Below are 13628 nucleotides of genomic sequence, written 5' to 3' on the forward strand. Positions count from 1 at the left end.
CACCTCCACACACACACACACACACATAACACAAAAATAAATGGAAGACAAATACATTTTCTCATTAAAATAAGTGTCCCTCACTAAAAAGTGACTGTTTTCAGTCTGTGAGGAACAATTAGATGATTACAGGCATCACTATACATCTCATAGTTTATCTTCATATGTTACCACTTCATGCCCCAAATCCTTTAAACCAAAATATGACACAAGGACAGAATACGAGAAAGTAAATGTATTAAACTGAGACGAAACCCTGTTTATCATCAGTGATTTATTATCATTTGTTTTCCCTCTTAGAAACACTGGGCCTGTCTGGTCAAATGAAAAAGTAAAACACATTCAGATAAACATGAGCACCTGTTTTTGTAGTTTTCTACTACTCCTCTTTATAAAGTCGGATTAAACGTAACAACAAAGCACAAGTCCAACCACCGACCTAATCTGTCGTTACAGTTGGCAAACAAACTACTATAGACAACAAAATGGTGGACATGTTTCTCCTGAACATTTGTGTTAACGAAAGCGAGGCAGCACAGCACATCGCCAAGCGTTAGCTTTAAGACACAATGGAAAAGCAGTCATAATTAGGCTGTAATTAAGTACTGCAGGTGAACACCGAAAAGACTCCTTTAATGTTCCCGACTAAAGGGCGTGTGTTTACTTCCATCATATCGACCGTGGAAAAAGCTGCAAGTAGTGAGATGTTCCATTGTTTTTATATTTAGACTATATATTGAGCTCACAGAACCAGGATATTGTGCTATTAAAATTAGCTTAATACTTATTAATATACATTAAATACAAAATAAAAAAAAACTGACGTTGAAATGTGTGTGAACATGAGAGCACCAGGTAAGACAGTGACAAAATATGTACATTAACATTTTCGCAAGATCATGGGGACTGCAACTCCGTTGAGACAGGAAGTCGGTATTATTCCCCTCTTCACTCCAAAATAAAATGCATACTAGCTACTGTATTCTAGCGCTGTAGTCTCCATTGTTTAAATACAGAATGCCCAGAAACAAATGCAATCTATTTTCTTGAAGGAAATGCTGCATTAATTATTTATCTCTTACAAAAACAAGATATTCCTTGGTTCTCCAAAACCTGGTTCTCTGCATTCGAGTAATGTGTTGAAGAAACAGATAACGATGAGATTCAAAGGTTTGTTCTGAACATAAGAGGAGGAGGCTGTCACTTCACACTGCTGAGCAGTATTGGCCTGCAGTATGCTGGACCAGATTTAGATCAATAGACAAGATATCAGAAACCGTGACAGACGGATAACAGAGGCTTTAAAATACAAAACACAATCCAACCAACTCTATAAACTTCTCCAAAAATCATTTATGTCATTCGCAGCAGGCAGACTGTCAGAACACTGATGAAAGGAACATATAAGTGGATATATCAAATCTATATTATTTACAACCAAATCTAAAATAGTCTACTGATAAATGTTCTACAAAAATTGCATAACAGTGCTGTTCCTTAATGAGACAAACGTCTTAAATATGCATACTTTGCATATTTTTATACCTCTTTTTAACAAACAAAAAAAGGTTTTGCCACTGATAAATACCCCTTTCACTCCCACAAAAACAAAATAACAGCCACATGAAAGTGAAAGGCCACACTGCATCCTCCCAGTGGACAGAGCTACCTGATTTATCACTCCGTGGGAGGGGCTTTGAGGTTTGCCTCTTTAAGGCACAACCTCAAGGTCTCCCATTAAGTTTGTGAGCTGTACTACACAAGGAGACCAGTTCTTGGCAGTGGCGGTCCAAGCACAAGAGATCAACAAAGTGATCAACAAAAAAGAAGGTTTGTCCTCAAACTTCAGTTAAGATGGAAAGCTCGACATTAGAGAAAATGTTCCATCTCGCAGCTTTGAGCCAATGTTAGTCACCCGTTCACACCCAGTGGTAGGACACAAAGTACAACATATGGATACGTGTTTGCAGTGGTTGTAGCTGTCCTTGCCATTCATGTTTGCCTCCTCATGGGCTGTCAGAGGTTCTCTCAGCTTCCTCTCCTAAGTCCTCTCCTCTCTTGTGTTTCCTAGCATGTTTGTATTTGTCCACGTATGCCTTGACCAGATTGCCCACCTTCACTGGGTTGATCTCCCCACTCTTGCTGTGGCACACCTGATGACCAGGAACACAAGGTAATTACACGTCAATTCAACTGATGAAAAGTTAATTACTATTCGGGCTTTAAGTTATTGGTCGGCGACAAAACTTTCAGCCCCTTGTCAACTTTTTTGCACCCACCTTCTGGACGGCTTTGCGTAGAATCTCTTTGTATTCGTCCTTGTCGATGTCTCTCCTTTGGTAGAAAGGCTTGATGGCGAGCTTCACCTCTTCTATAGCTCTCTCCTGCATGTGCAGCTTCTTCAAATACTGATGGCAGGAGCAAAACGTCAGAAGTGTCACGATAGTCTCCACAAATACCAGCAATTCTATTAAGTAGTAGTAGGAGTTATATGTATTTACAAGACTCCTTGAGAGTTCAAAAGCTTAAACATTCAAAAGCCAGGTTCACCTGGTCTTTCCTCGCCAAATCCCCTTCCTCTCCTTGTTCTCCTTCAGATGTCGAGGAGGAAGTGAGCGGACCAGCAGCAGCCCTCTTGGAGGGGTGACCGACAGCTCCAGTGATTTCCTGTTAAAGTATTATATGGGTGAAAAGAGAACGACTAGACTAAAAGATTACACAAGGATTAAATAAAATATAAAAGATATATTAAGTAATAGCAGGCTGCAACTAACTATTTCAAATTTTGTGTTAATAAAAAGTCAGAAAATTGTGAGGATGAATTTGTGATTAGATCAAATGTGTAAACAGTTTGGATTTTCATAGAATGTCTTTTACTTTCGTTTAGTCTGAAAACACTTCAGTATCAGTATTGGTTTCGGCCACATGACTGCACAGAGAACACATCTGACTTCTTCTAGGTAAACACTGCCACCCTCTGGTCATTTAACCACATTAAACGCTGCCAGAAATGTTGTGGTTGACCCTGCAGTAACGTTTGCCTCCGTCCTACCTGACCAGATGTCTGGACTGTTGAAGATGGTCTGCGAGCTCCTTCCTGCTTCAGCTTCAATTTATACAGAGAAAGCTCTACACAAGACAAAATTCAGAAAATATCAACATACAGTTATCCATGTTATCAATGATCTAGAATCACTTTTTACATCTCAACTCTTAGTTTCAGTTGTGTGAGCAGCAGACAAAAACTGGTGTGGAGCAATCAAGCAGCAACACTTACTGCTTGCGGATTTCTCTGGTTGAGGCCCCTCAGGCTCCTGTATATTCCAGGTAACCCGCTTGACTTGAGTCTTGGATTTGGCTCCCACTACAGTCGATACCCGTTCGTTCTTCTCCTCTTCTGCTTCCGTCTCCTGTTTGACGGATGCACCGCTTCCCTCTGTGCGCTCAGACTTCACGTAGTCCAGGTTGTCCAGCAGCACGTCGACATTAAAGTCGTCATCGGAGTCGGAGGGTTGCTGAACTTCCTGCTTTACGGGGACGGTCGACCCGAAGGTGTCTGGTGGTTCTCTGGAGGGCATTAACTCTAGGTAAGACTGAGAGGCTGACTCCTGGAGACTGTCTGCTGTACCGAGTGTAGTCGGTGTTGAAAATGAGGTGGCAGGGTTAAAGTGGCATAATTCTGGGGAACTTGGCTCGGATTTAATTATGGGGATTTCAAACGTCTCCGTCTTGATTTCAAACGTCTCCGTCTTGATTTCAAACGGCTCGGTCTTGATGGCGTCGTCTTTGTTCCCCTCCTCATCTATGCTTTTGGCTTCCATTGAAGAATGAATGTCAGTTTCTTCTTTCTTAATTTGTTTCGTAAGAGAAAAAGAATCTTCAAACATATCAAGAGATGATTGTTTTTCTTCCTTAATTTCTTTTTCAATCTTCATCTCTTCCACCATTTCTGCTGGTGTGGCCTGGCTGTCTGCCATGAGGTCTTTGCCTTTCTTTCTAAGTTCAGAGGAGGCAATCTTCTGTTTATTCCCCGTGGCAGCTTTGTCCTCTTTGAGGGAGCTTCGACTGATATCCTTCTCTTTTTTCTTGCCCTGTAACCGTTTTGTGTCTTTAGAGGACGAAACACAGGACCCTGAAGTCTTCTGAAAAGTCTTCGATGACGATCCTTCTTCTTTCCTTTTCTCTCTTGAGCTGGATCTAGACCCGTGTCTCCTCTTGTCCTTCGACCGGGACTCCACCTCGTCTCTGGAGGAGAGAGACGGTTGTTGCACTTGTGTGTGGTCTTTCCTCCTTTCCCTGGATCTGGATCTGGATCTTGAGCGAGACCGGCCATGTCTCTTGTCCGTTGACACCTGTCTTCTGTCGCAGTCTCTCTCTCTGCTCCTTCGCTTCTGCTTCTTCCTCGTTGAACGCTCTTTGCTGCTAGAGCTGGAACCAGACCTGAAAGTAATGACCGACAAAACGCTTAACTGAAGAAAAGGACTTGGTCCTCATTAAAAAGGTCTCGACAACAAACTAAACAGTTACTAAACAGTTAAACCAGGAATATTGGAGGTAGTATTACATATTTACCTAGATCGCCTCCTGTCTTTGGAACGGGACCGAAGTCTCTTTCCGTGAGTCTTATCTGGAGAATTGCACTGGGAGCTTTCTGAAGTGGAGAGTGGCCTCCTCGTCCTCTCTCTGGAGCTCGACCGCCTTGAGCTCCTTCCTCTGTCCTTCTCCTTCTCCTTCCGTCGGCCTCCCTCGCCTGAGGCACGATGCTCTCCTCTCCCGTCTCTGTCCGTCTCCGAACTGCTACAGCGTTTCTCCTTTGACGCTTGGGAGGTCGTCTTCTTCTTATGGCCCAAATCCTTTGACGCGGGAGAGGATTTGGAATCCGATTTAGTTTCTGGCTTTTGCCTCTTGTTGGTGGGGGTGGAGCTAGATGCGGATGAATTGTTCTTACAGTCAGGGGGAGCACTGTTGGTAGTTTCAACACTCCGTCCACTCTCCTCTAGAGTCTCTCTCTCCGTTTTTAAACGATCCAGACTGTGTTGAACAGCTGGTGTGTTGTCTGCTTTCTCTGACTTCACACTTTTAAAGCTGTGACCAAATCGTTCATCTTGCCCTGTTTTAACAAAGCCTGGCTCGTTCTTAACTTGGAAAGTGGCAAGTAATGAGGTTTGTTTCTCAGTGTTATTGTCTATTAATCTAGATTCTTTTTCTACCTTGACCTTTTCCTCTGAGCATCTGATCATCTGAGATGTGGTTTCCTGAGCGCCATCTCTCCTCGGTTCTTCCTGTGAGACCTCCATCTCCTGCGTTTCAGCTTTCACAGTAATCAGGTCCTGCTTGCTTTTTACGAGACCCTTTTGGTTGCCTAAACTAGGAGGCTTCCCCTCAAGTGTGGCATGTCGGGAGCTACCGCGCAAGCTTGTGCTCTCAACTTCATCGTCTGAGCTGCTAGACTCTGACAGAGTGGGATCAAAGGGATCATAGATACTGTTACTGTCTTCTTCCTTACTGACCAGCATACGCGATGCCAGGAGCAGCTGTTTATCCCTGTGCAGCTGTCTCTTTTTGACTTCATCTTCCTTTTTACCCCGAGGTGTCTGCTTACTGCCTCCAGCAGCGGAGGACGACGGGCTGCTCAGCTGCCTTGACTGCCAGGAGTTCCCACTGGAGTTAATGCGGAAGCTCACAGCTGATGAAGAGGAGGAAGACGGGGAATACCGTGGTTGGCTAGCAGAGGAGCCCATAGGGGACGAAGAAGAGGAGAATGAGTTGGAGAAGGATGAGGACGAGCCGGCTCCTTCAGGCCTTTGCCTCGGAGCCTGACCGTCAGCCCGGCCCTTTTTCTGGTCTACGCTTTGCTGCCTTCCCTTGTCCCCAGCAAAGTTGTTCATGCCCATCTCTGGCACGCGGTGGCCATTACTACTGCTGCCACTGCTGCCATCTTGACCAGTGCCATCATGTGCGATACCACCGCTCTCCCTTTTTATTTTTGGTATCCTCGGAAGCACCGACACATCTACCCACGTGGGCTTCGTAGGGGCCTTTTTAGATTGGGACTGCGATGAGGCCCCTCCCTTGCTCTTGGAGCTGGAGTCCAGCGTGGGGTGGGTGGACGAGGAGGGGATGGGGTCTCTAACGCCACTGGCTCTCCAGTGACCAGGAGGGGGTGTGGGTCTGACCGGAGGAGGTGGCTGCAGCCTTGGATGACCTCTGGGTGGTAAATCAGGATGGATGTGGCTGGCTGAGGAGGGCATGTGGGGGGGCAAGCGAGAGGAGCTCTGGGGGAGAGGTCTGGTCATAGACCTGTGGGAGGATCCTGGTAGGTCTCCGGTGGGGTGGAGAGACGGAGAACTGTCTCCTTGGTTCGGTGACATCACCGGGCTGATCTGGGTGCTGGCGTCTCCTGAGCTATTGCTGCAGCTTGGATTCAACGCAGATGGCATCACTGCAACACAAACAAATTTACAAAATATAAACACACTTAAAGAGTGGCATGATTACGCTTTTTTTGAAATGCATTTAACATAAAGCACTCGGGTAATAAAAAAAAAAAAAAAAAGATTATTTCCCTAATTTTTCCCCATTATTCACCAGTTCTTGCATACACACGTGAACAAATGTGGAGATAGTAACAACCACAAAGGCAACAAAAAATGTCATTGATTTACAAAACATAAACAAGACACAAATGAGTAACTGCCTTTTCTAATTTATTTAATTACATTTTTTTCATATGCTGTCTCTTAACTAAAGAAAAATAAAAAAAGAGAAGAAAGCGAGCCGTGCAGTGTTTGGATTCATTTCATGCGAGCTTTGCAGGAGGGGTTGGTTTAGTATTATTAGTTAATTTGAAGTTGTTTGATATTCAAAAGATGGATATTTCAAAAGGAACAATTATTTTGATAAGAAGAACGACGACGTCAGATCTCTTGTTCTCTGTTAGTCTCACAAACCAAAGCGTCTTCAATCAAACAGCTACAACACATTTAATTTAATCTTCTTGGTTAGATTTTGTGTTTACACACACTTACTTGGCTTTATAGCTTTAAGGGAACCATCCCGATTAATAACGACATCAGAGCTGTCCATCAAGAGGACACTCTGTCCCGATAGGATGCTGCCCAGGAGGTCGGGCACGGGAGCCGCCTCCACAGCCCCCTCTGATTGGTGCACATTCATACCTCTCCTGGTAAAGCAAAGCAAACCTTAGATTAGATCAACCATATTTCTTTAGTATCCAATTAGCTAGATGCCATCTTCATCACCAAGACTGAGACAGACAAGACACCTCACATGTCACATTTACAAGTAACTAGGATTTAGTAACTTGATCCACTTAATCTGCTCATTATTTGTGGTTCTTATCTTAACTTATTGCATTTTGTTTATTTAAAACTAAATATGTCAAAGCATAAAAGCACCTTTACATTCAGCAGCTTTAGACTGCCATAAACTGCCATGTCATAAAAAGCAAGGTACTTTGTGAGAAATATTCTCCAACCAAGTGATGCACATTGCTTACAATCATTTTGACCAATCAACGTTGGATGATTTGTGGATCATTGTAGCTAATGTTGAGGGCATTTAACAACCCTGCATTCCTATACCATGCCACAGTAAAGTCTTGGTCATACTAGGGATCGATAAGCATTAACATGTTACTCAGTTAGCTATAAATATGGAAAGTTCCCGATCAGAACCGGTTCTGGATAGCCAACCCTTACACTTCCTGTTACCTGGACAGGCTTGCAGTGACCGGTCGAGCTACAGGCTGGTGAGAGCGAAGAGCGGAGCGAGAGATCCCTCGTCTCTTGGCCTCCAACAGCGATGTAACGCGGGCCTGCTGTTCCTCCTCCTCACTGGTCAAATCAATACTGTAAGGCAAGAATTATTTCATAATTAACACTGTATGTGCTCAGCGATGATTAGAAAAAGGAGTCAGGACCACTAGACCAGTAGGTGAGTAGCTCTACCACCACCTCTATTCATTACATGCTTATTATACAATATTAAAAGGCACACGATATCTGAACTTGGTATTTGGGTCAGCACTGCAATATGCACAAGTCTTCTTACCGCTCCACAAATGGATCCAGGTCAAATGGATCTCCATAGATGGAGAGGGATGCTGCACCTATGTCGGCACGCATGCTGCTTAGCGTTTGCTCTGACGGCCGATACACGGTAGGAAGCGAGGAGCTCTTCTTGTCCTTTACAATTTTGAGATTATTAGCAATACGGCTTCGAGGAGTGGCTGCCTTCTTCAACATCTAGTGGGAAAACATAGGTAGTGTTTATCCAGAGAGAAAAGCATCTTACAACTACAAGATCAATAAAAATGATTATTCATTATTTATAGGAAGCAATTATTATAAATAATCTTAATTCATTATTCTTGGGTCACATTCCGTGTTGGATTCATCGAGTGAAACATTTAAAACCAAATCATGTAGATCTCAAGACTGAGACTGACTCACCAGCTTTCTTCTGGATTTAGTCCGTCTCACTTTCCGTCTCCTCCTCTTGACTCCTGTACCGGTTTTAGCAGAAGACGTCTTCCTTCTTCTAACCTTTCGGCGCCTCCCTGTACAGCCGATCACAAAAGTTATCCCACATCACAGACTTTGGCCTCACAGCCATCTCTTGCTTTTCCTTCCACTACATCTGTTCATGTGTGTGCATGTAATTACATTAACTCTATCAGAAAGCTGTTGTGAATTTGTATGTGCGCCGACTTACCGGTCTTACGCCTGCTGCTAGAAGGGACGCGAGGTGTTAAGTCTCGTATATACACGGCCGTGTTGAGCCCGGACACCACAGCATTAATAGTATCATCCAGCCAATTGGACTGAATCATATACGTGGGAGCCAACTAGAAAGATAAAGTTTGCATTACTCCACACGTTCGCTTTCACAAACCATTGCTGCCTCAACACAAGTCCCAAACACATGCATTTCAATCACCAATCAAACACTGCAAATGTCAAAACCGCATGCCACCATTTCTGCTGTCAGCAGCACTAAAGTACATTACCCAAACGCACAACTCAATGAGTCATCAATGCCATCAGTAACTACATCTACACAACAACAAACCTTGCGGAACATCAAGACATTTCTGCGAGATTCAGCCTGCATATATACGCTGTGGAAGTCAAGTTAGAAAGTAAGCCAAGACTGAAGCGTCACGCCTCATGCCAAACCTGGGACGTGCGTGCCTGTGTGATGCGATGTCGGTTGACATTAGCTCGAACCCTCTCGCTCTGCTGAGTTCGGGCGATGGCTCTGGTGGGACCTGCAGCACCGGACTGGAGGCGACTGGTGGCAGGGCGGGCAGTAGACGGTAGGCTCTCTGTATCACTCACTTCTTCAGCTGAAACCCCTGAGACAAAAAGATTGAAATGTCTGACTTGTAAAAAAAAAAACAAGTCCAAATATATTGTTTGAGGAAGTTTTCAGAACGGCGAATAACTTAAAAGGCGTACTTGAGTGACGATTGCTGGCTTCACACTCGGGGCAGAACCATTCCTCCACTGGAACAGAGTCGAGAGGTGGCGTGAGACACTCCATGTGATACCTATGGAACAAAAAAGGCATAACAAATGTCTCTGACGATAAGAAATCTAACAAAAGGCTGTAATAAAGGCTGACTTTCAAAACAATAAGACAGGGGTTATTTAGGATAATAATATCTATCTCACCCAGAATCGCAGCCATCGCAGAGCAAGAGACGGTCCTCCCGGTCACTGCCCCCACAGACCTCACAGCTGGTCTGCTCCAGGTCCAGATCTATTACTTCCTCGATCCCCTCCTTCACAGGCTTTTGTACTGTGATCTAAAAAGGAAGTAGACACCACAAACCCCACGTAAACAATCAGCCCACACAACATGATGTGTATAGCGTAAACTGGTTCAACAAATGTTCCACAAGTTATGCTACCAAGACTGAAAGGCACTCACCATTTTCTTCACTTTGCCTCCAAAACATTTTCTTAGGTATATGCTGTTGAAGGCAATACGGTCTACGGGACACGAGTTTGCATTCTAAATGTCAGAGAACAAAAAAACGTTGGAAATTAGTAGGGCTGCAACTAACGATTATTTTAATAATCGATTAATCTGTAGATTATTTGTTCGATTAATCGATGAATCGGATAAAAAAACAAAAAACAAAAAAGCATTAATTTCTAACCCTTTTTTCAAAAACAGAGCTGACAGTGTAAATTCACAGTGCAAAACATCTTCACAAAGTGCACAAACAGGTTGCTTGAACATCCCTGAGCTGTTAAAGTAATAATTTTAAAAAAGAAATGGACTAATATCAGGAGTGGGGTTCAGTGGGTTACCCAAAATACTCTGACTCTCATCACCTACAAGTATAACAGTACTTTAATGAGTTAACTGAATAAACTTTACCGTGTTCGCCTGGTAGACCAGTAGTAGAATAACAGAATGGGAAGAAAAAATTCGCTGTTTTCACCCGCCATTTCTCATCTTTCTGAGCTCCGCTTAACTTCCGGTTTAATGGTCATGTTACAAAAACAAAAGCTCGTCTATCATAAGTAAAACAACGGCGAAGCAGTTACGAGTTTAACACAAGGTACCCAAAATGGCAATAAATTTAATGTATTATAATTGCAGAAATAAACTAAAAATAATAGAAATCGCGTAAATCACCTTCCGGTGTTTTCATGGCAACGTTTATACGCCGGTCAGCGTCAGCTACACAACCGGAGTCCTATTCCATTATTCCGAGCTGCGGTGTTCAGGCGACCGGGCCTGCTGTGAACACTCAAACATCTCCACGACTTATTGAGTGGCGTAATAATCGCGCGACACAACGAATCGATAATGAAATTCGTTGCCAACTCTTTTGATAATCGATTTTTATCGATTTTATCGATTCGTTGTTGCAGCCCTAGAAATTAGTCATCGAGCTTCCTCTACCACAGATGCTTCTTAAGTGCAGAGTATTTACTGTTAATCAAATGATACGAGGTGCTCTCGAACAAAGTGCTTTCTCCTCTTGCTCATACCACATTACGTGAGACCCACCTTGGCCCATGCAAGGATGCAGTCAAGACAGAAGTAGTGCTCGCAGCTCTCTGGCGTTGCAACAGGCTGGCTGCTGAATGAGTTCAGGCAGATGGGACACCTTTCCGAGTCCTCATCCGAGCTCATCCCTGTAAGATCAACAGAGGTTCCCCCGAAAGCTCCATCCTCAGCCTTAGCATCTCCCTCCTCGTACTCATCTGATAAAAGTGGGTAGAAATCTGTTGTGAATGTACTAAACATACTACACTGAAAGAGGTTATTTCAGCACAAAGTAACACATCACACAAAGTAGTGGGAAAATACTGATATACTTCACGCCATACGCGTGTAATATATTGCAGAAGCTTATTTTTCCTAATTCAATGCCACACGGAAAAACAAAGGCTTTTTACGTTTGTTGTGGCAATTTATCATAATGTTCTTTTAGATATAACTTGTATCGCTTAAACCTAAACCTTGGCGGTTTAGAGGTGGAGGAAGTACCTGCACCTCGCACGGAGAAACCCAGGCGCAACGAGCCTGAACCCTAACATTGAGTAAAGTTAGCCTGAGCGTCCCAACGCTAGGGGAAAAGAGTCTGGAGCCACAGCTAGGAGTTAGAAAGGACATTTAGTGTGTTAACTAGCGGGCAACCTAGTCTTTCACATATACAGTAGAATGGTACAGGGAAAACTTTAGGACAAAATTAGGGCAGTAGAAGGTCCATAAATTCTGTCATAAATCATTGTTTTATTCTAGGGGTGTTAAGGGGGGGCAAGACAGAGGGCGTAATGGAGGTATAAACTGATTACATTTCTATTGTGAAGTGAGTTGACTCCGGACAGCTCGGTGTACTTGTATACTTTGTGATGCAAATAAATCTGCGTGAACTGAATAAAATCCAATCTCTCTGGTGTTCTGTGGGTGTTCGTTACAGAGTTCCTGATAGTGAGATGCTGTGGTGTCTCACCACGAGTCAGATAGAGAACAGTTACTGAGCCAGCCGTTAGGTGTTCAGTTTTAACAAAAGTCATAAAGTCAAAGATGCTGATCATCGACGACCAAAACCAACCACTACACATTACAGAAAATCAATAATGTGTGAGTTAAATCTAAAAATGTGACTTTAGTGTTTTGTAATTACAAAAACCTTAATCAGTGAAACAGGTTGAGCAAAGACTAATAAGACTATATGGTGATCTTGTAAAAAGTCTGTCACTCTTACCATCCTCTTCTTCATTCTCTTCCTCCTCCTCCTCCTCATCATCATCATCGTCATCATCCTCTCCATCTAGATGACCCTCCTGTTCTTCCTCACCACTGTCAGATTCTCCCTCCTCAGACTCCTCTTCACCACTGTCCGAGTCATCTAAGAGGAACACAAAGGTGTTAAAAAAACGTTTGTGTATGTTCGGCACTGTACTCTGAAATAAAACTGTACTCATTGTCTTGAACATGAACATGTTACACGAGCTACCTGAGATGGCCCACGGCGCAGCCCTTTTTCCTTTGCTGTGGGACGCGCTGCGGTTGATCAGCTCATCTTGGCTGTCGTCTTCATCCATGGCTGACCATCAGAGAAACTGCCCAACAACTTCTGACAGCTTTGCTTTAAGAGGGAATCCTTCAAAGACGGACCAGAATTGCAGATAGTGTTTACATACCAGAAAATGTCTGGATTATTCTTGTGTGCAAATGTTCAACGGTTATCACACAATTGGGTCTGATAGATTCTCAGTAGGATTTAAGTGTGGAGGTTGCATGTAGTCTAAGCCAGTCCACTCACTGCTTATTAACGGGCAGGAGATGAAGGAAAGATATTCCACCACAATGACAAGCCCCCCCCCCCCCCCCCCCCGAGTCCATGAGCAGTGAGGGGAAATGATCATCAAGCATGTACTGGTGTTTATGACTACAGTGAACAGCCAAAGACTAACCACGAGTGACACTTAGGAGCTCCTGTGTAGCTCAGAAACTACAGAACAACAGCTTTAAATTACACGGATTTTGCAACTAATTTGTATTGTTTGAAGACAAATAGGAAATGGTCACCTAACAACAGCTTGTTGGCTAGCATCAACCTGCAGGTTATGCTATAGCTACATTTGTAAACAAAGAAGAAAGCGCAGTACCAAACGGATCGTTTCGTCTATGCCTCGGATAAACTATGCATGCAGTGTGTATGTAAATATATATATTGAAGATGTTTGCACTGACAGTGATATGGGACTAACCTGTAACGCCGTTGTTAAAGAACAAATGATGCTAGCAAGTAACATTAGCCTCAGTGTAGCGTGTTAGCTAGCCTCACAATAGCTAAATTTAGCGAACGTCTACTACCACCACCGTCGGACTCTGCACCCAAAAGCACTCAGTTTGAGGGGTAACGTTAACGTTAATGTAGGAGTACAAAATTCATAATTTAACCCTCATGACTACAGTGTCCTATTCGAGCTTTTAATATTAATTTAAACCTACCCTACTCAGTAATTTGCGGTATTATTTGAAGTCTCCACGATTGTTGACTGACACCACCGGCTGGCTAAAGACGGAAAAGACAGAGTGCACTCTGTGACTCTTAAAGAGACAGTACTCGT

General features: G+C 43.5%; 1 protein-coding gene across 1 annotated transcript; it reads right to left on the reverse strand.

Moving 5' to 3' along the window:
• Window positions 1–257: 257 nt before the first annotated feature.
• On the reverse strand, window positions 258–13574 carry phrf1 (PHD and ring finger domains 1). The gene is made up of 19 exons (XM_079162178.1): window positions 13510–13574; window positions 12509–12655; window positions 12257–12400; window positions 11053–11249; window positions 9958–10041; window positions 9699–9832; window positions 9483–9574; window positions 9201–9379; window positions 8737–8869; window positions 8475–8581; window positions 8074–8267; window positions 7734–7871; window positions 7029–7183; window positions 4573–6442; window positions 3278–4440; window positions 3053–3129; window positions 2551–2667; window positions 2280–2408; window positions 258–2153 (listed from the first exon to the last, which is right to left on the reverse strand). Exons 2-19 carry the CDS (start codon window positions 12594–12596, stop codon window positions 2007–2009), a joined length of 5148 nt encoding a protein of 1715 aa, XP_079018304.1. The 5' UTR covers window positions 12597–12655; window positions 13510–13574; the 3' UTR covers window positions 258–2006.
• Between the last annotated feature and the right edge of the window lie 54 nt (window positions 13575–13628).

The sequence above is a fragment of the Pholis gunnellus genome (genome assembly GCF_910591455.1).
Source record: "Pholis gunnellus genome assembly, chromosome: 7".
Classification (NCBI taxonomy): domain Eukaryota; kingdom Metazoa; phylum Chordata; class Actinopteri; order Perciformes; family Pholidae; genus Pholis; species Pholis gunnellus.

Coding starts and splice junctions, on each gene's coding strand:
- phrf1 (XM_079162178.1), bottom strand. CDS start 12,596: ATGGATGAAGACGACAGCCAAGATGAGCTGATCAACCGCAGCGCGTCC. Junction 9,380..9,482: donor AGCCAGCAATCGTCACTCAA/GTACGCCTTTTA, acceptor TTTTTGTCTCAG/GGGTTTCAGCTGAAGAAGTG. Junction 2,409..2,550: donor ATTTGGCGAGGAAAGACCAG/GTGAACCTGGCT, acceptor TCCTGCCATCAG/TATTTGAAGAAGCTGCACAT.